Source organism: Lycium barbarum, chromosome 1, assembly GCF_019175385.1.
Source record: "Lycium barbarum isolate Lr01 chromosome 1, ASM1917538v2, whole genome shotgun sequence".
Taxonomy (NCBI): domain Eukaryota; kingdom Viridiplantae; phylum Streptophyta; class Magnoliopsida; order Solanales; family Solanaceae; genus Lycium; species Lycium barbarum.
In genome coordinates this window covers 161,163,358-161,189,095 of record NC_083337.1, presented here as the reverse complement: position 1 = coordinate 161,189,095, position 25,738 = coordinate 161,163,358, and the positions used below count along the sequence as shown (strand labels likewise).

The 25,738-nt window shown below is 34.4% G+C and overlaps 3 protein-coding genes across 6 annotated transcripts; all 3 read right to left on the bottom strand.

Moving 5' to 3' along the window:
- Positions 1-9,534: 9,534 nt before the first annotated feature.
- LOC132625959 (mitochondrial phosphate carrier protein 3, mitochondrial-like) lies at positions 9,535-12,722 on the bottom strand. Its single transcript, XM_060340640.1, has 6 exons — positions 12,303-12,722; positions 11,108-11,469; positions 10,961-11,004; positions 10,297-10,511; positions 10,081-10,205; positions 9,535-9,873 (listed from the first exon to the last, which is right to left on the bottom strand). Exons 1-6 carry the CDS (start codon positions 12,603-12,605, stop codon positions 9,831-9,833), a joined length of 1,092 nt encoding a protein of 363 aa, XP_060196623.1. The 5' UTR covers positions 12,606-12,722; the 3' UTR covers positions 9,535-9,830.
- A 974-nt stretch (positions 12,723-13,696) lies between these two features.
- On the bottom strand, positions 13,697-18,380 carry LOC132602459 (uncharacterized). 4 transcript variants are annotated; one of them, XM_060315310.1, is made up of 8 exons: positions 18,115-18,379; positions 17,912-18,014; positions 16,564-16,643; positions 16,134-16,463; positions 15,847-15,923; positions 14,648-14,678; positions 14,502-14,570; positions 13,697-14,003 (listed from the first exon to the last, which is right to left on the bottom strand). In XM_060315310.1, the coding sequence occupies exons 1-8, from the start codon at positions 18,169-18,171 to the stop codon at positions 13,986-13,988; spliced, it is 765 nt and encodes a 254-aa protein (XP_060171293.1). In that variant the 5' UTR covers positions 18,172-18,379; the 3' UTR covers positions 13,697-13,985. The 4 variants fall into 4 exon arrangements, with proteins under 4 accessions (XP_060171293.1, XP_060171288.1, XP_060171299.1 ...); XM_060315305.1 differs by having other exon boundaries at positions 14,502-14,576; positions 18,115-18,378; XM_060315316.1 differs by lacking the exon at positions 14,648-14,678 and having other exon boundaries at positions 14,502-14,576; positions 18,115-18,380.
- Positions 18,381-19,351: 971 nt separating this feature from the next.
- On the bottom strand, positions 19,352-22,811 carry LOC132602449 (small ribosomal subunit protein eS1-like). The gene is made up of 7 exons (XM_060315299.1): positions 22,691-22,811; positions 22,566-22,613; positions 22,364-22,469; positions 20,332-20,469; positions 20,025-20,210; positions 19,731-19,931; positions 19,352-19,623 (listed from the first exon to the last, which is right to left on the bottom strand). The coding sequence occupies exons 1-7, from the start codon at positions 22,699-22,701 to the stop codon at positions 19,528-19,530; spliced, it is 786 nt and encodes a 261-aa protein (XP_060171282.1). The 5' UTR covers positions 22,702-22,811; the 3' UTR covers positions 19,352-19,527.
- Positions 22,812-25,738: the final 2,927 nt, after the last annotated feature.

The window sequence follows — 25,738 nt, the reverse complement described above, 5'->3', positions numbered from 1 at the left end:
ATCTCTTTGATGCCATTGTAATTATAAAACAACTTACTTTTAAAAAAAATGTAATTAGTTATCTTTTGCTCGGAAAGTCGATGTCCCCATAAGAATTTATATCTTATCTTAAAGTAATAGTAAACCCATCCTCATGAAATCCTAAATTGGCCTCTAACTACGACTATGGTCTACGAGTGTACATTTTTGAACTATGGTGAACTGGATGCATGCTTAAAGCAAAGAAAACAAGAATTAGGCATGATGCATTTTCAATTTTGAATAGTTACTGTTAGTTGATAAATTCTCTCTATTAGACTCACGCCACAGCCTACATGCAGCAGTGAAAAACAAGAAAATTATTGGAAGCGTGTTACTTGAAAATTATTGGAAGCGTGTTATTCTCATTAATTAAGTGCATATTAATAACATAACATTCAAGTTTATTATTGGATTATTTTAACATCAAATCAGTCCGGTTTGAGCCATGAATTATGAAGTCTATAGGATTTTGTTAGTATGTTTTTTTGGTTAAATAGGTATTAGGGAAAGAACACATGCTAAATACTGCAGACGTTACGGTGCCGTTTGGCCATAAAAATTATTCACTTTTTTCCGAAAAACTTTTTCACTTTTTTCACTTTTGGGCGTTTGGCCGTAAATATTCTGAATACAACTTGAAGTTGTATTCCGGAATACCAAAACTCAAAAAACTTGTTTTTCAAATTTTACAATTTCACCAAAAATTACAATTTCAAAAACTATGGCAAACACAACTCCAACTCCAACTCCAACTTCAAAAATTCAAAAAAAAAAAAGTGAATTTATTTTTGATATCTATGGTCAAACGCCTACGTAATCTACGATGCTTTCCATAAAAAGATTCCTTTGACATCTCAAGTCTTTAACATTGACACTAATCGAATAAAGACAAAGTGCACATAACAAACATGCGAAGGCCTTTAGACTCTTACATTCAACATTTTAGGTGGATCCAGTGCACTGCCAGTGCGCAGCCAGTGGTTTTGGAAATGGAATGTGGACATACCTATAGGTAAAGGTGTTAACCGGTTCCAACCGGAACCGGACCAGTAACCGGTTAAAAAATCGGAACCGCTTAACCGGTTTTAAACTTCAAACCGGACCGGTCCGGTTTGGAGTGCTTAAAATTTTTTATTTTTTTGTTTTTTGTATTATATATATATATTATAGTATTTATTTGTATATTGTAGGTATATTTGCATATGTTATACAACTTTATAATTAAAGTTTAAATATTTACTGACTAACAGCCTAACAGCAAGTCAGCAATACAGAATAGTGCTTTTCGTATACATATATATGTATAACTTACATAATATATATACTAAATATATGTATAGCTTAATATATATACTATATATATGTACTATATACTATATATACTTATATATAGGTATAAAATATACATATATACTATATATACTATATATACTTAATATATATACTATATATATTTATATATAATATATACTATATATACTTATATACTATATATACTTATATATGTGTATAACTTAATATATATACTATATATATATACTATATATATTTATATATAGTATACTATATATACTTATATATATGTACTATTTACTATATATACTTATATATATGTACTATTTACTATATATACTTACTTATATACTTATATACTATATATACTATTTTTTCTATATATACTATATATACTTATATATGTTTAAGTATACTATATAACTTAATATACTTATAAGTATATTCTTTGTATATTTTAGGTATATTCCTAACTTAATAAAAGTAAAAATATGAATACAAGTAAATAGAAGAAAGCTCAATGAGCCATATATTTTATTCATTCTTGGATAACATTTATTTGCAAGTTGTATTTTTTTTTAACTTGCAAATAATACATGAGTTGTACAAAAATAGTAGAATAATAAAATCACCAATTTTGAACCATTTCGTTAATTTCCCCCACATCATATTCGGTCATGAAAATATCTTCAAAGTCTTCCATTTGGTCCGGTCCACTAGCTATCAAATCTTCAATTTCTTTCTCTTCGCCTTCCTCCGCTTCTGAGTTTTGGTTGCATCGCTCCGATCTAATCCAATCTCGAATGCACACTAGTACTTGCAAGCTAAATCCGGATAATGAATGTCTATGGTCTCCAATTTGCTATCTTCCTTGGCTAAATGCGCTCTCCGAAGCCACGGTTGATACTTAAACCGTAAGGATATCTCGAGCCATTCTTGAAAGTACCGGATAGCTTGCCTTGTACTTCTTCCACCATGCTAAGACGTCCACCTCATCCAGTTGGTTGATATCCACATTTGGCTGCATCAAATAAAAGTTATATTCATCAAAGTTTGCAGTAGAAGAAGAAGTTGGCTGTGAATGTAAAACTTTTAAACCCGACAAGCCCTTTTTGCTACTCTGAGAAGTAGTAGGGCGTGGAGCAACGGGTGTAGCACGTTCTTCCAAACTAGAATAATGAGTATAAACTCTTCTAAACTCATCATCAATAGCGAGATCGGCTTCAGCTAAAGATGGTTGAACTCCCTCTTCAATTTCTAAAAATGTATAAATTTGACTAACCAAATTTTTAGTATAAGACACTTTTAAACAAGGATTTAAAAGGGAACCCAATATAAATAAAGTTGGGATGGGAAAAAAATACTTCTTAAATTTGATTATCATTTCAAAAATAGCCACTTGATAATCGGGTTTATATTTATACTCTTGTAAATATAGTAGATATTGAATCGGCTAAAAATTTTCCATCGTGACGACCTTTTCCTTCGTCATATAAAAAAGCTATAATTCTTTTTTGCATAACCCAGTTGTCATCAACCCAATGACATGTAATAGCAAAAAAATCTAAATGGTTAATACTAAGACCCAAATCAGCGGTAAGACAAACATTACAATTTAAAGAATTAAATACATGGCGCAAATAAAATCTATATTTTTTAAACAAATCTATAACATCGGCTCTACAAGTACTTCTAGGAATACCCTCAAATAACGGGTTATAACAACGTTGAATGTAAGTAACAAACCCCAAACCCGAGGGAAAGGAAAATGGTAAACAATCATAAGCTACCATTTTAGCTATTTCTACGCGTTCTTTTTTTTTGTCATACTTAAAATTTCTACCGGTTCGTGGGTCTATCGTCATTTGAATCCCCCCACATTTGAACCCGTTTGTTCTCCCCAAATATCCATATGTTTGGTTCTCATATGACCATTCAGTGTATCCGTTCCACCATCCTTACCAGTTCCTTGCTTAAAACTAAATACTTGTCCACATAGGGTACACGTAGCTGTTTGGTTTTCCCTATTCTTAGTCATAAATTTCCAAACTTTAGCTGTTGGCTTACGAGTTCTAGGCGGTTTGTCTTGTGTATGTGATTGTGCAGGACATGTATCTCCTATGGGATTTTCGGGGGGTTGTGTTTCATCATCATTATCTAAGTTTTCATTAAAAGTGTCGGTAAAATGTTGTTGCATTGCCTCGTGACCTAAAAGTGGATTATTTCCACCAACATCAATACCTAAATTAGGTGTTTCTTCCACAAATGTTTCCTCATTAAGCGCACCCCTAACAGTACGACTACTACTACCGGCACCACGTCTTAATCTCTTTGACATTATTAAATAGAATTAATTTAAATCACAATCAAATAAATCACAAGAAAATAAATTACAAGAAATTAAATTGCTAGAATTAAATTGCGTAAATTAAATTGCGAAAAATAAATTGCTAGAATTAAATTGCGAAAAATAAAGATAGAATTGGAACGAAGGTACCAAATTGCCAGATTAATTTCCAACAAAGTGAAGGCGGCTAGAATTGCAAATCCACCAAAGCTACTTCGGATTGTTGCAAAATCACCAACTCCACCAACAATATTATAATTGCAAAATTAATAATTGAAAGTTGAAACTATAATAAGACTTTGTGGCTAATTATTGCAAAGAAACTATAATTGAGAGATTGAAATTTGAGAGAAAGATGAAGAAGAGTGAATTGATGTGAATTAAAATGAAGAAGGGTTTATATAGGGGTAGGGATGGGTTAAAGTGTTAAAAAAAAAATTTGGGGGCCAAAAATTAAAAAACTGACAGTTTGGCGACGACCATTTTTGCAAATGGACCGTTGCCAACGGTCCATTAAGGCCCAACGGCTCTTTTTTTTTTTATTTTTTTATTTTCACCGGTTAAACCAGTCCGGTTCCGGTTTCCAAAATATTGGAACCGGACCGGTAAACAATTACACGGTTAACCGGTTTAACCGGTCCGGTTACCGGTTAAAACCGGTTAGCCCGAACCGGTTGCCACCTTTACCTATAGGCTAATACTAAACCAATTTTGATAAATATAAGATTGCGAGAACGTATTAATAGTTTAATACCAAGGAGATATTATATATTCAAATATATACTAATAATATACAATTTCATATATTATCTGTTAAAACTATCGAGATGTGGCGGGATGGATGAGATTCCTCTTCAAATTAATTAGAGGTCTCGAGTCCGAGCCGTGGGAATGGAGAAATCCTTTATAGGGAGGCTCCGCTAATAGTAAGTCTTATATATGTGATGTGAATTTAGATTACCTGGACCAGTAAATTACGGATACCAGAAGGTTAAGAAGAAAAAAAAAAAAAAAAAAGACACCGAGGTTCTTGAAGTTCAAAATGGTGAATATTAGCTGAAGAATTAGACTGGCTGTTGTGTTTGGAGCTGAGAATCCAAGACTTTCTACTGATTTAGAAGTTTGAAAGTGAAAAATATTTGAAGAACAAAATCTGGATGCTCCATTGAAGACCTACTAGGAAGCCTGTAATTTTAGCATACACAATATATGCAGGTGATATATATATATATATGCAAGTGATATATAGTGTCACAATGACGTTTTCCAGATGGATTTCAGCTTTGAATTTTGACTCCAAACCAATCCAAATTACCTCCACATTCGTGAAATTTTGTATATAGCTTTGTCCAGATATTTCCGACGAATTCCAACACTCCTATTAAAAAAAATAACAACTAAAAAATTTCAGATCTATTAAGACTTCAAATGATTCTTTAATGAAGTCATTAATAAGTGAAAACAATGGAATCTCATGGTGGTTTTTGTTTTGAAAATGTGCAGTAGTGTTATTGCAGCTGTTATTGGAAAAATTAATCTTGGCTACCGGTTGCCAAATTGAATGATCCGCTAACGGGATGGCAATTGTTTTTCACAATGATACATCGGTGTGGATATCCCAAAATAATTAAAAGAAAAACACGTAAGTCCAGTGGCTGAAAAATTGGGAGTGGAAATACCTTCACATGCTAGACTTGGCTTTGGTACATATCTTGCTATCTAGACTCTTTTTATACTTTTTTTTAGCTACAGTCAGAAATCAGAATCATATGATCTTGGAACGATTTCTCATGTTTTTTTGCAGTTCACAGGTCGTTAAATAGCCAACTTCGTTCTGGAGGTATCGCTTGTGGTTGTGGATATAATTACCATATCAGAAGTTTAGCATTTTTATTAATTACGCTCAAACTTTCCAAGAGATAATAAACAGAACAATTATCATGTGAAAACAGGGAATTAATACATTGCTTCAAATCAAAAATCATCATTGTTGACACCTAATTTTCACCACCTAAAACGCGTATTTTAAATTTCAAATTTCCCGAGTCCAAGACGGAGTAAGGATGCCCTTAAAAAATTTAAAATTTAAAAATCCCGAGAAAATTGCGAAAATTGACGTTTAATTATTATTTTCATAAAAATTAACAATTACAAGAAATTACAAGTTATTTACTTTCACAAACGTGATTTGAAAAGAAGATACATATCTCGCTCCGTCTAACTCGGGAAAATTGTTAATTAAAAATGACGTATGAATTACGGCTCATTTTGATCGCATTTTTTCACATTCTTAAATATTGCTCGGAAGTATATCAATATTGGGCTCGTTTTGAAGCTCGTATTTTAAAACGACGTATTATAATTTTTATTTCGTCAAAATATTATTTTACTAGGGGCGTATTAGACTAATTAACCTAAAACTATATAGAAACTATGCTACATTTTTATAAAAAATAAGAAGGGGATTTTATCCATTTGTATCTTTATTGGTACTATTTGGATAAGGTTTTTTTGGGGGGAAAGTACGGCCAAGTGGCCTATTTTTTTCCATAGATATCTAAATGCTTAGTTGGATGATCTTGAAAATTTGGATAAGGATTTTTGGGGGGAAAAGTACGGCTAAGTGGCCTATTTTTTGTTCATAGAATTCTAAATGCTTAGTTGGATGATCTTTGGGGGGGGAGTACGGGCAAATGGCCTATTTTTGTCCGTAGAATTCTAATTGCTTAATTGGATGATTTTTGAAAATTTGAATAAGATTTTTGGGGGGAAAAGCTATGGCCATATGACCTATTTTTGTCCATGAAATTCTAAATTGGCTTGCTTACAAATAGAAGGGATGGATATTAAGAAAAGGGGAGTTTTTTATTTTTTGGAGAGATTTTTTTTGGGAGGTCACATTTTTTAGGGAAAAAAAAGGGAATCTTCTTTTTCTGTTTTTGGAAAAAAGAGAGAAAAAAAAACAAAAAAAAATAAAGAAGAAAAAAAAAAGTTCATATTTGGCATCCTAAAAGCTAAAGTTTGATTTATATATTCCTTAGCAACAAAAGATACAAAATATAAGATATACATATAGAAAAAGAGGGAAAAAAATCAAAAGAGAAAGAAGTTTAAAGATTTGTGAAGTGTTTGGTGCTTGAAGTAGATTGAACCAATTTTCATTTTGATCTTTAGGTTGTCCCATAAAAAAGGTAACCTCTCATTCTATCCTTTATTTCATTTCTAGTTATGATTATATATTGTTTATGATGTTTGTGTAGTTGAAAAGGATTAGGTGCTAGCCTAACTTTGTTTACATGATTAAGTGAGTATCCTATGGATTTATTACTATTTGAAAAAATGAAAATAAATTAGAAGTTTGATTTAAACAATGTTAAGTGAATTTAGGTTAGTTAAATCGATAAAAATAAGAAAAAGAGATTACATCCCGTATTTCATTTTAAGTTATGATTATATGTTATTTATGATGCTTGTGTAATTGAAAAGAACTATGTGCTAGCCTAACTCTGTTTACATGATTAAGTGAGTATCCTATGAATTTATTACTATTTGAAAAAATGAAAATAAATTAGAAGTTTGATTTAGACAATGTTAAGTGATTTTAGGTTAGTTAAATCGATAAAAATAAGAAAAAGATATTACATCCCTTATTTCATTTTAAGTTATGATTATATGTTATTTATGATGCTTGTGTAGTTGAAAAGGACTATGTGCTAGCCTAACTTTGTTTACATATGGATTTATTACTATTTTTGATAATGTTAAAGTGATTTTAGGTTAATTCAAATTGATAAAAATAAGAAAAATAGTAGCTTAAAGTTAGAATTTTGATATTGTGTTGATAGGTTTAGTGTGATTTATTCATTCTTGTTAGCTTTTGATATATAAAAAATAAAAAAAAATAAAAATAGAAACCTTAGTTCTTGAGTTTGTTACTAATTCATAGCAACTATTGGGCCTTTTGCATAAATTGTCATTTTATTTATAAGTATGATAATTATGGGCTTGGTTTAAAAGTATTGTAATTCATTTTATTTTTTTTGCTTTGTAATTAAATAATTGACCTCGGCCTATTACTAATGTTTTGTACACCTATCTTTTGTGACCTCCCCAATTTGTTGGTGGATCTTTCGAGACCCACTAATATTTCTAGATCGAGTAAACCTTTTCATGGAAGGACTAAGGCATTGGAGCATAATTTGGAGCGAAAATATTTATTTATGCATTTTTCTATTGGGCTTGATCGGCCCAATTCCCTACTCTTTATATTATTTACTTGATTATATATATATGTACGCTTGTATATAAATTGAAACACTGAATGAGATTATCACGCCTAAGAGTTGCTAAAATTGATTTTAAAAAAAAAAAAAATTTAAAAAAAACGTTTAGGCAAATTTAGGATTGTGGATGATTTTGAGGATTTTGGATAGGGGTGGGCATTCGGTTTTTCGGTTCGGTTTTATCAAACTTCGGTTTGGCTATTTCGGGTTCGGTTTTTTTAAGGTGGACACCAAACACCGAACCAAACTAGTTCGGTTTCGGTTTTTTAAAGTTCGGTTCGGTTCGGTTTTGGTTTTTTCAATTCGGTTTTTTTAATATAATATTAGAAGCGATTCCATTGACACTAATTCATATTCTCAAAAGCAATAAAACATAAAAGTGATAAATTGAAATCAAAATCAAACAAACAGGATACACAAGAACAGAAAACTATAATCATGACATAGGATTACTAAGTGTTATATACATACTGTAAGAATAATTAAGAAAACACATAAAGGACATACATTAATCCTAAAGAGACATCCTAGTTACCTTTCTTTGTCAAGGATATTTGATTTTTTCAATTGAAGTGGAAAATTAGGGATACAAATGCAAAAAAGGACTTATTACAATTGGGTTTTTTTTTGCTTTAAACTTAATGGACCTGGACTATTTTAATTTTTTTGGGTAATTTATTAAATTTCGGTGCGCGTTCGTTTTTTCGGATCGGTTTTATCAAACTTCGGTTCAGCTATTTCAGTTTCGGTTTTTTGACGATGGACACCAAACACCGAACCAAACTAGTTCGGTTCGATTTTTCGGTTTTCGGTATTTATGCCCAGCCCTAATTTTGGATACCTTTGATATGATTTTGAACTTATAGGCAAACTATAGGACTACTATGATTGATTTGAAACTTGAGTTGGAAAAGATGTTTTGTAAACTTGGATTATCATTTTGGGTGAACTGTTTTGACTATTAAAAAAAAAGCTAATGAGTTAACTTTGAGACTTTTTGTAAAGATTAAAATCAAGAATTGGATAAAAGTTCTAAAAATATGGCTAACCTATGGAGTATATTAGTATGCCTATAAAAACTATTTGCTATACTTAAAAACATTTTTTTTTTTCTAAAAACCCTTTTAACTTGGGTGTTCTAGTCCGAAAACGCCCAATTTTGGGCAAAACTCTACCATTTTCGTTTCTTGAAAAGGAGTATTTTTTGGCATGAATGACTAATTTTTATTTGCGAAAATATGAAACAAAAATTGTTTTTATCATAACCAATTTATATCTACCAAGGCATACTATTAGAACTCGTAGGTCACCATATTTTGCAGATCCTTAATACCGAGGTGCCTAACACCTTCCCGGGGATCACCAGAACCCTTACTCATACTTTGGTTAGATTAGGATTCTTTTAAAATTTAACCGTTTTAAATGAACCCTTTTCGAATCGATTTTCCTAATTTCCTAAAAATTAGATGGCGACTCTAAAACATTATCCATTTAGAGTACCATTACGTAGAGGTATATTTTTTTCTTTTTCCCGGTACGATTGACAACCGTACTTCCCCGGAACACTTTTCTTTTTAAATGAAGCAAGTATAAGTGCGAATCGAAAAAAATAGCACCGGTACAATCATTACAAAGTGATTCTTTAGTAGCCAGCCATCAGAAGGATAATAAAATTCATCCTCCCAAAAAAAACAAAGAAAAAAAATCAGATCTTACTGCAAAAGTTGAATTGATACAAAATTTTCTTAGCTACCAGTGTTCAAACTTTTAGATGGAATTAAAACATTTCCAGTTTCCCTCTGCCACTAAATGAAATATGTTGTATGGCTGGAAGAACCTCATGAAGTGATATTGGGTACTGCAGAAGAATTTTCACATTTTTCTCTTCACTTGACAGGGGCAGGTGGAGCGGCACCACCAGTCGTCGGCCTGCAAGATCAATGGGAGTAAACATCATTTCAAGAAATTATAACTAGTCACGAGTATTTTGGTGAAATTCGTGAGTACTAAAGATTAATAAGTAATGCCTAAGTGTTAGCTGAAGCAAACTCATTTTTTTACTTTCGTCATACCAAAAGCACATACGTAATGTCTAAATAGACCACTGCAAAGAAAAGAAAGAGAGGAGAAACTCACAGCCCAACGAAAACTTTGAAAGAGTCATAGATGCCCCATTGTGCTCCAGTGAGTGTACCAATCATGACGATGCGAAGAGGAAGACCGCGAGTGCAAAGACCCATTACGCCTAGCTTGTTCACAGCCTACAAAATGCACAATTGAGGTAAAAATGAACCAACATATAATTTTCAAGGGTGCAAAGCAATTGTCAATGTACAGAATCTGTGTACTCACATCGCCCACAGTTGCGCCCTTGGCATTGTTGAGGAAAGAAACCAGGTTATCAGCAGGGTGTGACACAATAGCACAAAGAATACCAGCTAAATATCCACCAGCAAAGCTCACACCGAGCTGAGTAGATTTACTGCATTGGTCTTTTGGTGTTGGGATGACATTTTTGTAGAGTTGTTCCACAATGGTTTCAAATGATGCAAATTTCATCATGGTGTCTGTGAAATAACACATGTAAGACACAATGTACAAGAATAGACTGATGTAAGTACTTCATTGATCCAAAAAAGAATGTACAATAATAGACTGATATAAGTACTTCATTGAGCCAAAAAAAATTCACATACCAAACTCGCAAGAAAGTGCAATACTTGCAAAATTAGGCTCCCAAGTTTCAGGTTAAAGATGGAAGCCAAACGAGTAAATATAATCTTTGCTAATGCTCGACACGTGAAAGCTATAACTAGTCCATTAGATATAGCTAGATGAAATAGTTTTATCCCCTTATCCTTATTCAATTCTCCTCAAAAGGGTACTTTAATTTTAGCTTTAGAGAATCCGGTTAGAAAAAATCTAAGTTGAGTACATATATATAATTCAAGTTGAAGGTAGTGAGTACGCATGAATCTGCCTGAGATACTGGAGATAAGAAGCGACGTAAACTTACATGGAATTTGTCGTCCCCAGAGAGGAACAAGCCCCTTGTACAACCTGTATACATAAAATTAAACGGCCAACTTCCATTAGCAAATGTACAATAATGCACGTGTAAATGAACAATTCACGACCAATTTATTGACATAATAGGCATTACCCAGCAGCTCCATCAGCCCTAACAAATTTAGGAAGCCCATCAGACAAGCCTCTGGCAAAACCAGGCTGAGTCTGGACGCGAACTTTGACAGCCTCAAATGGGCAGAGAGCAACATCAGCAATAACTTCAGCAGATGCAGAACCAGCAAGGAAAATCAAAGTCTTGTACTTGACAGCGTTCTCAGGGCCAGCAAGGTCTGTGTAATACTTCTTGAAATATTCATAGAATCCATATTTGCAAGCTCCCTGAGCGCTGTAACCGAGCAGGGTAGGCACCCATCCCCTAAAGAAGCCTCTAACACCCTGCTCTTTGAGCAGAACACCAAAACCCGAGGAAATGCTCTTGTATTTTGCAGGATCGATCTAGAAATTCCAACAACATCAGTAATAACATTAGTAACGTAAACTGTTCGAAATGATTCTGCAGAACCTTAACGAAGGGTACTCCTGTATTAAAAAAGATTTAAGTTAATATATACACACTTGACAGTGTAAAGATACTTGACACTTTCACCTATTATAACATGTTAGACCATCTTTGTCAGGACACAATTTAATAAATTTTATCAGTCACCTAATTGTGTCTGTCAATGTTTTTTACACTATCGACGCATAAAACAGCTTTGTGCAGTGACCTTAACCATCCACATAATTAAAGTGTCATCTAACAACTTAAGATAAACAACCAGCAATTAAATCCTAATTTGGTACTCCCTCTGTTTCAATTTGTTTGTTTAACTTTCCTTTTTGGTTTGTTTTAAAAGAATGTCTCTTACTTAATTTGGGGACTCTTTAATTTCAACACCCCACATGACTTGTTTAAGATCACAAGATTAAAGGACATTTTAATATATTATACATATCTTTAGTTTAAGACCACAAGATTCAAGAGCCTTGTTTACTTTCGTAAACTCCGTATCTAGCCAAACTAAGACATTAAATTTCTTGTTCTCCTTACCAACTTGTTAAACAAAGCGGGGAGAACTTGTTTTCTTGATCTCCCCAAATCATATACACGTCAAAGTACAACCTTTTCTGGTTGATCTTAAACATAGGGGTAAAATTAAGCATGGAGAAATGCAAGATGCGGATCTAAGACGGGTTCTGTTGGTTCATCTGAACACATTGTTTTAGGCTAGCCCGAAGCCCCGAACTATGAAAAAAAAAAAAAGAGATCACACGTAGAAAAAAGGTACCTGCATGTTGCACTTGACAAGATCGAGGGGTGTAACGGCCATGTGGGTGAGACCGCAGCTCATAATACCTCCAAAAGTACAAGCAGCGTAATAACCAGGTGAGAACATCTCTATTTTACCTGAAGACTCCTTTGGTGCCGGAATTAAAAATGGCTTCTTCACCATTGATGATTCACATAATATAGTAGTAGTATTCTCCAAGTCATTGACATTTCTGTATGAAGGTGATGATGAAGAAGAAGCCGTGTAAAGAAAACTGGGGATCAAAGGCGTCCGGAAACTAGAGTTATCTGTGTAGGCCATTGTAAGTAGGGTAAGACAGAGAAGTTCAACACTTGGTGTATGTGTTGAGTATTTGCAACGGAGCAAAGAGAGAGAAATGTGGTGAAAATGATGATGTTATTTAAGGTGGAGGGAGGAAAACAAGAACGGTTCCTATAATAGTGGAGAATCGAAGAATCTGCTTTATTATGGAAGGGTTGTCCTTAATTTTCTATATGGCTTTTGGTCCATATTTGGCTCCAACTTAATTTATCAAATGAAGGGTGCCTGTGGCTCTCCTCTCATTTTATTTAATTTAATCTTTTAGGGTGCCCCCTGCCTGTTGGTTTGCGTTGAATTTTATTGATGAGTTGACATTTTCTACTTTAAAAAAAATATATGTGTTTGAATTCTTACTTTCGTGCATAATTGTGTCAATTGGCATGTGCAAATCCTCGGATTCACTACTTCTTTACTTAAGATAATAAATTCGGACTTGATCCGACTATAAAAGCTATATATAACTTGAGTCGAAGATGGTAAGTGAATCTACACTTTGTTAGTTTTACTTTACATGTTTACTAGTGGAGCTACTGATATTTTGACATTGCAATTCGATCTAGTGACTTTAATCCTTTGGGATGTCTCCTTGTCATTATATTTGTTGCTTAATCAATGAGGGAGGATGGGGGCTCTCACCATCGCTGGCCATTTCTATGAGCACCTTGGGCGATAGAGATCACTCACTCGAAAATCACCGTCACTGAGATGATTCTTTAATTATTAGGCGAAAAGCTATAAGACATAATTGTTAATTGTCACGTTTACTCAATTTCTCGCCATATGCATAAGGAAGGAGGCAGTAAGTACTCGATACTCGATGGAATAGATGAAGTACGCGCTACCTGGTCAGACGCCACCATTATAAAAACACATAAACAAACCACAAGGGAAAACAGAACAATGGCACAAACGTAATTCTAGTTTTCCTTGGAACAGCTTATATTTTAGGCAATAGAGCTTTTATGCCCACTGCAACTGCTCTATCGGCCCCAGATGTGAACTATACCCGGAAAAGGCACGGAAGCAGCAAAAAGCAAGAATATATAAAGAACATAATGCACAATTGCACATAAAGGCAGTAATGGTCCTAATGGGGAATAAATAGTACAAGTTGTCATGTCTGGCAAATACACTGAATAGTTGAGTGACAAGTGCTTGAGACCTAATAATCAAGTACAATCTAAGATCAACAAGAAAACTAGAACATAATGCTACTTGAGCAACCATACACTCTGCAATTTCTATTAGATAATTCACATTATGCTACCTCTTCACAGGTTTCCTTATCGTCAAGCTACAAGCAGACACAGGCTAAAACTTGTAAGATGCTTTGGAGACGGCTTCTGAATCACCTTGCACTCATTTATCTTCAGTTCCCTTCATTGGACAGAGAATAAAGAGAAAAGGAAAAGATAACATGTCAGAAAATTGTGCCTATATTATGTAATTCTGTAATCCTAAATGGTTGTGCACTTCATCTATCAAATAAAAGAGAACACTATGGATTTCACAGAAATGAAATGGAACCTAGACCATATAATATGATGTTGTTTGCTCCATTCAGATACTTCATCTGCCTCATTCAGTCATTTCACATGCATTCAGATGTAATACACAAGAATGTCTAGTAACTTCTTAAATCAAGACACCACTTTTTCGGAAATTTTGGCATAAGACTCCTACGACATAATTTAAGCATTACCAGTTGATCCAATAACTTTTTTTTTTTGATAACTACCAGTTGATCCAATAACTGAATGCATGAAAAACATGTCGGAGAACTTTGAGTTCACATGAGATGACAATCTTGATTTGATAATCTTGATTGAGTCCTCTTGCTCTGTTATTCAATACAAAGAAAAGGGGATTGCACACCTCTAGTACAGCTTTAGCTTCATAGTCAAATGTCTTGCAAAGAATCTCATAATTTGTCTGTAACCCCATCTGCAACTACCAAACATGAAGAATGTAAAGCTTAAGCAAATAGTGATGGAAACTGAATTATTGCAGAGTCGATCTACCTGTGAGGGTGACATGGTAGATATCCGGTACCTGCAGGAGGTTGACGTATCAGTGTTATGGGAAACAGCTAGTACTTATCAGAGACATCATTATGAACAAGTAAACAAAAGCAAATAGATTTTTAATGTAATGTAGCAGCTGAGCAAAGAATTTGCTGCTAGCGACTCTTCAGGTTAGAGCTAAGCATCTCTTAATTAATAATGAGAGGAAGAGGCTGAGAGTGCACTGGAAGCTGATTATGTAACAGGTTGATGTATATCTGACAAGTTCCAAAAGAATTCCTGATATAATTAAATTCCTGATTATAAGCATGTTCAACGCATCAGTTTGCAACAGTAACGATAAATGGCTTTAAGGTAATTCTATTGTATATTTATATGTTCGATCAAACAACCAAGAGTCAACAACTCAGAAATCTCCTGTAACTTCAAGGATTTTCCTCACAGTTTCTGTCCTCCAGCATGATATGCCACATCTTATGCCAAAGATATTATGAACATAGAGGGTGTTTGGATTGGCTTTTTAAAAATAGCTTATATGCTAAAAGCTAAAAGCTATAAGTAGGGAATACCCAACTTTTGGCTTTTAGGTACCTTTTTGGCCTAAAAGTAAGTGCTTAAAAACACTTTTTATTTTTCCCAAACACCACAATAGTTCAATTAAGAGGATATCTCTTTTGGGGATCGTACAAATGGAACTAACTATTGTTAAATAGGATAAATTTTTTTTATGACACGGGAACCCGCAGCAGCTACCTTTCGGGTGCGCACAGGGTAAACCCCGCTTCTATGCAATAACTCGCAAACCACACAGAAGAGATAACCCGCACTAGGCAAGCCCCGTGCGATGAGCTTGACCCAGAAGGCAAATCCCCTGCTTTTTGTAGGCAAGGGGTTTCGAACCTGAGACCTCCATTATGGAAGCCCCATGCTCAACCAACTAAGCCACCCTTGCGGGTTAAAAATAGGATAACAGTTCGTGAATACAATCCTCATTACACATGGTGATGCATAAAGAAAGAGGAGGAATACTACAGTTCTCTACAGAAAGAGAAAAGCACTATTTACTTACATTGGTGTAGCCACCTAAGGTTATTATCAGTTAATTGCTTCATGTATTGATATTTCAATACCATAAACATGTAAATGATATACGCTAAACGCACACAAATTGCTACTATAACACATCAATCAATCACCTTTGTTTATTCCTATAGAAGTTCATTGCTATCATGTTTGCCTTCTGAACAGTTAGCATCACGGCTCTCATTTTGTTCTGCAAAGTATTGAATAGCTTTCGTTAGCACTGAACATGCCAACTTTCTCTAATGCAAGACTAGTATTTCCGTTAGTGAAGAAATTTTCAGCAATGCCGTGGCTAAGTGTTTTCAAATCAATATGTTAGTCCACCACCATAATTTTAAGAATCAAAGTGAAAAAACAAATACTTCAAATATATTGGAATGAGCAAAGATCATTCCATCACCTTCTGAGCAATCAGCTCAATTAGCACCATTAAGAACTTTCCCAGCCCCTTCCCCTGAACACGATGCTCAAGCTGTAATTCATACACATAAAGAACAGGAATTTCTTCCTCGATAGTGAAGCGGTGATGTACAAAAGCCACAAGTCGACCCTTATCATCCACACCGTCTGCATTGCTCCTTCCTTTACGTGATAATTTGAACATAATATTGGTATCCACATTTGAGATCTCATACACAAATATATAACGAGCTTCAGAAGAAACCATCTCCCTGCGCTTCACCCTCTCTTCTTCAAGCCACTCTGTCCCATATGACGCCTCCATATTCACCTATAAAAGGCACATACCTTCAGAAAAGAGGAAATATCCCTATGATCATTGATTTGTTATTGAAGCTAAACTCTAAAGATAAGTTAGCCAATTTTGCTACCTTGAGGAGGCTTTGAATAGACTGCTTTACCGGAGAAGAGAGGCTATCTCCGCATCCCGCGTCCAAGTACACAGACAAATCTAATGATCAAATCAACCATACATTACACATAGGAAAATTGAATAAAGTATAACACAGTAAACAACCTTATACATAACCAACAAGGAATGTAGCGGGATGGATAGGACCCCTCCACCCTTAACCAGAGGTCTCGGGTTTGACCCTAGGCATAGGAAAAAATCCTGTTACAGAGCGCTTTCCCCTTAAATGGGCCTTATGCGACGCGAATCCGGATTAGTCGGGCCCCAATGCAGGTACTGGACACCGGGTGAGAAGCAAAAAAATAACCTGATACATAGTTCGTTTTTGGCCTATGTTCATCTGCACAGGCCTATGAACATACGACCTTAGATAGGAGGTTGTGGAGATTAGGTTAGAAGGTTAGTAGGTAGTAGAGCGTTGTCTCGCTTATCCTTTCATACTAGTAAGTTGTAACATTACTCCTGTAGTTTCTTGCCCTTTGATCTTTGTTACTAACTTACTATTTGTTGTTTCTTGTACTTCGATTATCTTATTATTTTGTTGTAGTTGCTGTTAAGAATGCTCTATCATGCTTTATACTCCCTCCATTCCAAAATAAGTGTCTCTTTTAGCTTATGCACACCCCTTAAGAAATTGCTCACTCCTAGAAAATTAGGAGTGTTTTTACCAACTTACCCCTAATTAATGCTTAGAAAAAAAAAAGTTATTTAACGATTCTTGATTATAAATAAGGATAAGTTTGGAAGAATAGGATTAATTTTTTCTTGAAATCCCAAAGCGTCACTTATTTTGGAACAAAATAAAAAGCCTAAAAGGACACTTATTTTGGAATGGAGGGAGTATAATATTTTGCCTTAGCTCGTTCACTTCCGTTATTTCTTTTTCCGAACTGCTTTGAACTGTTTTTTCTTGATTCGAGGGTCTACCGGAAACAACCTCTCTACCTCCAAGGTGCGGGTGCACTCTACCCTCCCCAGACCCCACTTTGTGGGATTACAGTGCGTATGTTGTTGGTGTTGTTGAATATATGAACAAAAACATGCTAGAAACTGTATTAGCTGAAGAAAGATCATAAGCTATCACCTAATGACTAAAGTCATTCCCTTTACGAAAGAAGGATGACTTAATCTGTGTAAAAGGGTAAAATGGCTCTTTTTGCTATCCTCCTCACAAGGATGATTTTTAGACTAGTGAAGAAGTAAGCTTTTTTCTCCACCAAAAAGATAGAAAATGTTGTCGATTCACAATTCACCAAGATAATACATTAAAGGACATCTAACTAACTAAATGAAATAACAATGCGAACCCTTAGTGTTGTAATGGCGGAAAGTTGGAAAGGAAGAAAGAGGGTCTTTCTGAGAAACAGCAGCTTTGATTATCTCTTGTACTTTCTTCTTCTTTTCCAATACCTGCCTTCATAAAACAAAATACATTCAACTCTTAATTATTGCATAGTTATACTAGCTTTTCAAAAATTAATGCGTTTGGGCAAACGTTAGTTAATGTTACCTCTTTCCTGGTCATCTTCTTGCCTCTGTTATTGTCCGATTTCTTGCTCGACTCCATTGCTGTCTCCAAGAAGATCCTCTGGACTCGCCTCTTCTTGGAAAGCTATGCACTTCCACTTTCTGCACCCCGAAGTTCTTGACAATTACAAATGGACCCTTAAAGTTTGAAATATGGTAAATATACAACTTTGTTTTGCTAAATATACTACTCATTCCATGTTATGAGGCTATTAGAATTGATATTCGTGATGCCACACCTCAAATTGTGAAGCTTGAGAATATAAAGGCGGAAAATATGAATACAATATTGATGGCTTCGCTTGCAATCTTGCATTTAATATATTCTCAAGATTAAAATTAGATGAACTTTGACTAATATTTAAAATATTATTTTCATCAATTAAATTTAAATTATATGAATTATGACTGATATTTAAATACAATTTTCATCATATTAAGTTGTGTTTGTTTCATCAACATTTTTTTCGTCTACGCTCTTTTATATTTATTTATCAAACTTTTTTCTTACCTGATGTTCAGCATTCGCTTTGAGGTTCAATTAATTCAGATTCACTAGAAAATTCCGCTTTGGGACAAAAAATCCCTACCAAAAGTGATTTATACCCAAATGCATCGCAACCTTTGCCTTTTTGTGCTAATCAATTCATCTTCATCGTGTCATATCAAGCCAGCTGAAGCTTCAACTCCTCTTCTTGGCTTATCCGATTAACCATCATCCCATTGGTTAAAATATGCGTTATTTTTTGTGGTTCTAAGATTTACCTTCTTTTTTGTAGGAAATAGCAGAATGAATGATGAAGTTTGACACGTGCTAAGGTAGGAGTAAGGTGATTCAACAAATTCTTTTAGTTATAAACTAGGAGCAGAACTGTAATCCAACACGTAGAACAGAAGAACAAGGAAAAGAGGATCTTCCAATGTGTCGACAAACGAGCAAAGGACTGTATTTATAGTAGTTTAAACATGTAACAACTACTTAACAGACATTTATAGGCTCGAAGTTACACTACATACCCATCCACGTCTTTATCTTTTGTTATGTTTGCCATTTATTCCGCTTTTTCATTTGTTACTTTGCATGCTTATCATCCAATGCATTGAATGCTATTATTATTATTATCAGATGTACCAGTTCCAGCAGCATGCGTTCTATCCACTCTGGTTTCTAGTCTAGTATGCATTCAAAACTATGTCCTAATATAGATAGTATTAAAAGATTTATTAGCTGAAAAACGACATATCTTAAATTGTAAATAGTTTAACATCAAGCATAACCAAAAGAGAGAGATCCAAAATTTTGTTAGGTCACGCCTTTGACAGCTCAACTAAAACAAAAGCAAAACTTTAGAAGACTAGAAACCATGTTCAGACAACAAATCCAAATGAAACAAGTCTAAGCTCCAGGAATCTCAGGTTCTGCCTCAGCCACTGTTTCTTCGGCTGGTCGATCTAACTTCACACCAACATCTTCTGAATAGTCACCATGCACCTGCAAAAAGAAACTCATTAGTAGTTTCGAAAACAAATGTTACACTTTTGAACTATCCAAGAATGATGCTCAATGTGGCGCATTGAAACTGAACAAACTGAACTTACCTCCATCAGCTTGCCAAGATCGAATTTAGGGGCCTTGAGAATCTTGACTTTGCGAATATAAACATTTTGTAGAGGGAAAATGCTTGAAGTAGCTTTCTCAATCTCTCTACCAATTGATTCAGGGATGAACTTTGCTACCAACTCCTTCAGGTCACAGGAACTTGCTTGGTTCCTCATGATCTCAACCATCTTGCGACGGATCTAACACAATAAAACAAACATGTTGATAAGTAATCAAAAGTGAGCCTGCCAGACATTACTAAACAAGTCAGTCCAAGTAGAAGTACCACCAACCTGACGGATCTGGCTGCTCTGAGCATAACAGGTTCGCTTCTGCTGGTTCGGACGCTTCTTTGTAAAAGCAATGCAGAACATCCTGAGAGTATAGCTATCTGTGGTCTTGACATCCACATGAGCCTCAATCAAAGTCTGCCACTTGCGCACCAGAGACCTCAACTTGTCTGTTGTGAAATCCATTCCCTGAAGTTACCAACCACAAAGTTAATTCTTTTTTCCAAAACAAAGTTAAAAAATTCAATCCATGAAAAGAGCTATTCTCTAGTCTTCTGAAGAAATGATAAGCCTAAAAGAATCGTCATACATAGAACTGTGTGAGGACATTCCTCCCTTGCACATCTTCTGCTCTCAATCGGATCTTCCTGAAAGCCTGATCCTCATCCTTCTGAAGATCAGCCAAACTGACTTCAAATACTCTGTGCTTTAATCCTTCTGAAGCAATCTGGAGCCAGAAAGGAGACAAATGCACTTATAAAATTGCACTTGCAGTCAAATAAATCTATACTTTTGAACAGACCAGACTAGGCAACCAGATAGGTTAAAAGTCATATACAAACGGATCTAGACAACAAACAAGATGTAAAAGTTAATAAAACAGCTTCCTGAATTAACCTAATCAAAGTAAGGGAGAAAACTAACATCTTCCACATTATGTTCTATAGAATAGAACAGAATAGGCAACCATATATACTTTTGAAGAGGATGTTCAGCAGTTAAAAGTCATACACAAATAGATCTAGACTACAAACAAGATGTAAAAGTTAATAAAACAGTTTCCTGAATTAACCTAATCAAAGGTGAAGGGAGAAAACTAACATCTTCCAAATTATGTTCTATAGCACAAAAAATAACTACTACTACACTTCAACTCAAACTAGTTGGTCTGCTATGTAAATCTTTAACTGGGGCTACTTTTGGAGTCTATACAATACACACATGGTATTTTGCTAACATGTTACATAACTATAGTAGGTTAGCATTGTACCCATTTTTCTTTCCATGACTTACCCTTATCTTACACTTGCCACTTCACTATATGAGGGTTATCTTTGTACAAATATTTTCGTAGTGAAGTGGCTAGATAAGAGGGAAGGGTATTATGAGTATAGAAAAATGAGAACAATGCTAACCTGCTACAATCATGTTGTAGGATAGCAAAACATCTCTCTCTATACACACACGCACATAACGAGAAAGAACTACAAAGTACAAAGACAAACAACAGTATATACAAAGTAAAGTAACAGTCCACGTTAATCAAGTTTTTAAAAGCCATTAAAAAGTTTGATCAGATGTATAACTCTAAATCCATTTCTATATGGGCTTAGTGACTAGTACTGTCATGTACAGGTTTCTCAACTACAATTTGTTTGGTGTGCCTCTCTTTAAGAGATAACCCATAAACTAAAGGCATGAAATAGCCTGTAAGCGCAAGGCATCCCTTAAGCAAGTCAAAGCACCCATCCTATACTGCACTAAGCTTCAAGGAAAACCTAAGCTTTCAACAAACCACTAACTAAATGATTTGGACGTGTTCCCTTCCAATACTATGTTCTAAGACATTCAAATATTGTGAGAACTCATCATAAATCAGTTTAGTTATGAGAAATTTAGAGGGTTGTACTTACAAAAACTCTGGGAGTAGTACAACTCATCATAAATCAACCTACTACTCCCAGAGTTTTTGTAAGTGCAACCCTCTAAATTTCTACAAATTACTAGCTCACTTAGATTCAAATGGAGGAATCAGAGTTTCCTGTGTACTATGTTTAGAAGTTCATAAAACATTTTCAAGTGTCATCAAGTTTTGAAACTTGTATGAGATACAGAAGAGAGAGCATTGACCGCTCATCAACTTCATGCTACTTCCCCAAACACTTTGAAGTTCAAGGTGCAGATATGGGTCCAGTGTTGCATCTCTTATATTACAAGCATATCATAACCCTAAAGGGTCGTCTGGTCAATTGTATTAGATAATTAATCCCAGCATAAGCTAATAAGGCAGTCGGTTGGCAGCATAAGCTGCATAAATAATACGGTGTTTGGCTGGCCGTTGGCAGCATTAAATAATAACCACAACAAGTTATAATCCTCACTCAACTCTTAAAAAGCGTTTAGCCCAATTCTTGAACCAGTGTAAAAGTCCCATTAAGGAATGTATTATTTTAATTGAATATACCAGGGTATTTGTCAATTATTCAACATTGCATTTCATAACTAAAGCAAAAAGGGATTTCTTTTTTCAGAGGTAAAATGAAGCAGTAATCCAAGACATCCAAAGCAACACTAGCTAGATATAAATAATTACAGAAGCGGAAAGAAAAAAAGATAGATACCTTAGTACCCTGAGTCCTGGTGACAAGGGTTTTACCAACATTCTTGACTTCAAATACTGATGGTGCCTTTACATCATACCAATCCTTCTTAGCATATGGATCCGCTCTGCACACATTTCACCATACCCAATTAGTTACATCCACATTTACATAACACTCAAAAACTAAAACACAAACACAAATAATAATAACAGAGACATACGCCTTCTTCTTTCCTCCCTTCTTTCCCTTTGAAATCCTCTTGTTCTTACTGTACAACAAAGTGTAACATATTAGAATCCAAAGAAACACTAAGATAGATTAGAAATACGAAATTAAGAGAGATACCCGACAGCCATGTTGAGAATGAGATGTTAGAGCTGCTTTCAGATTGGGGGGTGAGTTTGAAAGAAAGGAGAAGGTGATATAATAATAATAATAATAATGCTGTAAAACCCTAGTGCTACTGGACTTTTTGGGCTTACTTTACAAACCATGTTGGCAAAAGTAATGGGCCGCTAAGTATTGAATGTCCCATATTCAAATGGGCTGTTCTTTAAATTTTGTCTTAGGGTCTAATTCTTTAAGAGTGTGGAGCATAATTATAGAATATTATGATGCGAATATAAAAATTTATAAGCGCGAAAAAAGTTATTTGTTATGAGGAGCAAAAGTGCAAATGACCCTTTAGGATGTATCACATCTTACATTGTTTTTGGACTAATTTGGCCCATAAACATCTAACACAGCTGCATTGGTAAAGTTAGCCCGTATGATCATTTTTTGGATTGCTTATTTAATGCCGAAATTGGCTGGGAAATTTGCGCAAATAAGATTTTTAGGTTCCACTGTTTAAATTTTGATCTCATTAAAAATAAAAAAAAATCTGCAAAAATACACATTACAATTGGAAGCAAAATCTACGTGAGTTGCTAGATTTTCTTATTTGAAATTGTGCAGAAGTACAGAACTTGCCTTAACAGTAACCCTTTTTGCTTTGACAATGAAACCCCCCCCCCCCCCCCTTCCCTCTCCGGTCCCCTCCATAAAAAAAGGAGAGATTTATGATATATTTATTGGATCTGTCGTGACTCCTACTTCTTCAGGTGGAACTTTATGTTAATAAGTTATGGTGATCGTCGTGATTTTGGTCATAAATCTTGATGAATCGTCAGGATATCAATCACAAGACTTGTCTTAACATGAAGTTATGATGGTCAAAATTTTGGCTACAAATCCTAACGAGTCGCGAAAATCTTTTTAGCATTTTGTTGCTAAAATCCTAGCGATTCGTCAAGATTTATGGCCAAAATCCTCACAATCATTCAAATCAACTCTAAATGACACCAATTTTGAAATAAAACCACCGTCTTAAAAAATATCAACCCAACAATTTCCTATTTTAGGTTCACGTAAACCTTCAAAAATTAGTAGATCCACTTCGTCTTCTTCAACAAGTTTTTTTCAAGCTCAAGAAATTCAATAATTATGTTCTTTAACAAATCCATAAGGCTGTACAATATACACCTAATAATGAAACATTACCCACACAATTACAATCACAAATAAGCAACGGGAAGAATGAGGAAGATTAGGAGGAAGAAGAAGCAATTTCCTGACGAAAATTTAAATATATAAAAGTTTTCTTAATAAGGCAAAAATTAAGTGGGTGTCCTTAGGAAAGATACCCGGCATAAATTTTTGAATTAGCCAATAATCATTTTTCAGACGACTGATTAAGATTTATAGCTATTGTTTATAATACATAAATAGGCCCTCAAATTTGGCCTCATTTTTTACGTATGCCCTTCAACTTTGGTGTGCAGAAGTAGGCACCTCAACTTGTAAAAAGTTGAACACGTAAACACAAATGCTGACGTGGCACTAACGTGACACATAAATTTTGGAGCTGACTGGATGATTATTTTATAAGTTAAAGTGTTCAACTGATAAAGTGGAGACAAGTTGAGGTGCATACTTATTCACAACCAAAGTTGGAGGGCATACTTTTAAAAGCTACGCTTCTTGAATCTCCTCTTGATGGTTTCGCTCGTTTGTTCTCTCTTGGTCCCAAGAGTGGGCTGAGCAATATAATGCTATGAGAATTGAGGATTTTGTAATATATTTATATGATTATTATTAGGATGTCTTCCACACAGATCACCTATTATGATATGTGTGTTCACATTATATATGAAGTCAGATATTATCTATTGCTCGTTGAATAAAGGGTCATTTTATGTCATTCTGGGACGTCTCGCTTCGGGGAGCAACGGTGTTTTAAAAGGTGTTTTTGGGGCGAGCCCCGAGGCTAGACCAAAAACCCCCAAGGCGTACGTGCGGGACGTAGGTATCATGGGGCGTATGTCCCAACCTTTCGGGCGTTCCCCTAGGCGTAAGCCCCAACATTCTGAGCTTTGATTTGGGGCGTAAGGCTCGAGAACTTTTTCAAATTTGAGCTAAAATTGCTTAATAAACCTTTTTTTCAAAAGTTAAATATCTAAAAGTTAACTCATGGTTAATTCTCAAACTAAAAATCTAAAGTCAAAAAAAATTCTAATTGTTTATCCTAATTTCATAATCTTTTCTATTTGTTGTTTACGGAGTAACAGATACACGTTAGGCCTTTGTATGCAAAGGCAAACTACAAAGCAAAGAGATTTGTCCTTCAATTCTTACTATGCTTTCATGCTTGCATTTTCCTATTTTATGCTTTATTTTCTTCAAAATCTTTTTAGCATTCTTCAATTTATCTTTTTCAAAATAGTTTTTAGTTTTAGAATTTCTTTTGGTATGGCTCTAGTTTAGATAATGTTTTGAAAACTCAATTTTGTCTATTTGTATTATAATGTTTTGAAAACTCAATTCGGAAATATCTGGACAAAGCTATCCAACAATTGAATCATATCAGGTCCCATTTTGATATGCATTAATGCATATATAGGTTTAGTCAACTACAATTATATCATCACGAACTTCTTTTGGCTTAAAGTGTATAAGATATTTTCTAAAATTTCATTTCTAATACGGAACATAATTCTACAAAAATAACAACTGTATTAGTTTTATGGTATTTCTCTATATATAAGCAATTCTTCTTATTTTTTATTTTAGAAATAGCTACCATGGTCAAAAACATTTATTTAACATGGTGAACAAAAAGGAAAATAGTTTCCTGATCACAAATGACACTTTTTTTTTAATTACTTTTTCATGGTTTAGATAAAGAGTACAGTGATTAAACTGTCACTGGACTATTGAAAAGAGGTGAATAAAGATATCTCTTTTTTCTCAAACTAAGCACTTATTTTTTTGCAAATTTTACTCAAAAGGTTACTCAAGCCAGAAAGTGATATATCGATCACTTAATTACTTGACACCTGATTTCTAAGCCAA